Source organism: Loa loa, assembly GCF_000183805.2.
Source record: "Loa loa unplaced genomic scaffold supercont3.3266, whole genome shotgun sequence".
Lineage (NCBI taxonomy): Eukaryota > Metazoa > Nematoda > Chromadorea > Rhabditida > Onchocercidae > Loa > Loa loa.
Window position 1 is genome coordinate 1 of NW_018111444.1, and position 775 is coordinate 775.

At 27.0% G+C, this 775-nt stretch overlaps 1 protein-coding gene across 1 annotated transcript; it reads right to left on the bottom strand.

Annotated features, from left to right (window-relative positions):
- Nucleotides 1-150: 150 nt before the first annotated feature.
- LOAG_19212 (hypothetical protein) lies at nt 151-542 on the bottom strand (the record flags this gene model as incomplete). The annotated part of the gene is made up of 2 exons (XM_020451865.1): nt 421-542; nt 151-246 (listed from the first exon to the last, which is right to left on the bottom strand). The coding sequence occupies exons 1-2, from the start codon at nt 529-531 to the stop codon at nt 151-153; spliced, it is 207 nt and encodes a 68-aa protein (XP_020304327.1). The 5' UTR covers nt 532-542.
- Between the last annotated feature and the right edge of the window lie 233 nt (nt 543-775).

Consider the following 775-nt stretch of genomic DNA (forward strand, 5'->3'; position numbering starts at 1 on the left):
TTAAATGATTTACACAGATTGAAAGCTAATATCATCGCTTATTTTCTCCTTCTTTAATTTTTGCTTCTAATTTTGAAATCTTCCTTTTTCTTCTTTTTACAATTATTGATACAACTATGGAATAAAATTTATCATTTATTACATCATTAGCTAATGATAAATGCACCAAATAGAAGAAATGGAAGAAATTTTGATACCTTTATCCAGTTTTCCTTTCATAAACTGCTGCTCATTTTGATTTTCAATCTGAAAATTTGAACCAATAAAATTGTAAATAATTTTACAATGAAACAGTTAAAACCTCATTTAAAAAAAAGCAATATAAAATTAAAAAGTCAAGAAGAAGAAAAATCAAAACACATAAGAAAAAGGAAGGATATGAAATCTTCGAAAACTAAAAGAAAAACAAAAATAATACACCTTAAATTGTGATGGTTGTTTTTGTGTACATAAGGGATGACTGAATGAATCATTTTTGGCATATTGCAACAATTTCGGATATCTCATAAGTGGTACCTTTGATAGGAACATCCTGAAACTTGAATTTTAAAAAACTAATTTTAACGAATGCATTAAGAAGAATCGATGATGTGAGTGTGACATGAGAGAAAAAAAATAAACGAGATGACCAAAGATCAACGATCAATCTGAAACTCAAATGAAATTTGCCCATGCTGTCGTATCGATTAATTTCACAATGATGAAATATGATGTAGTATCATTGGATTAGTATCGTTTGTACGTTCAAAATATCATCAAATATGATATCTTTGAT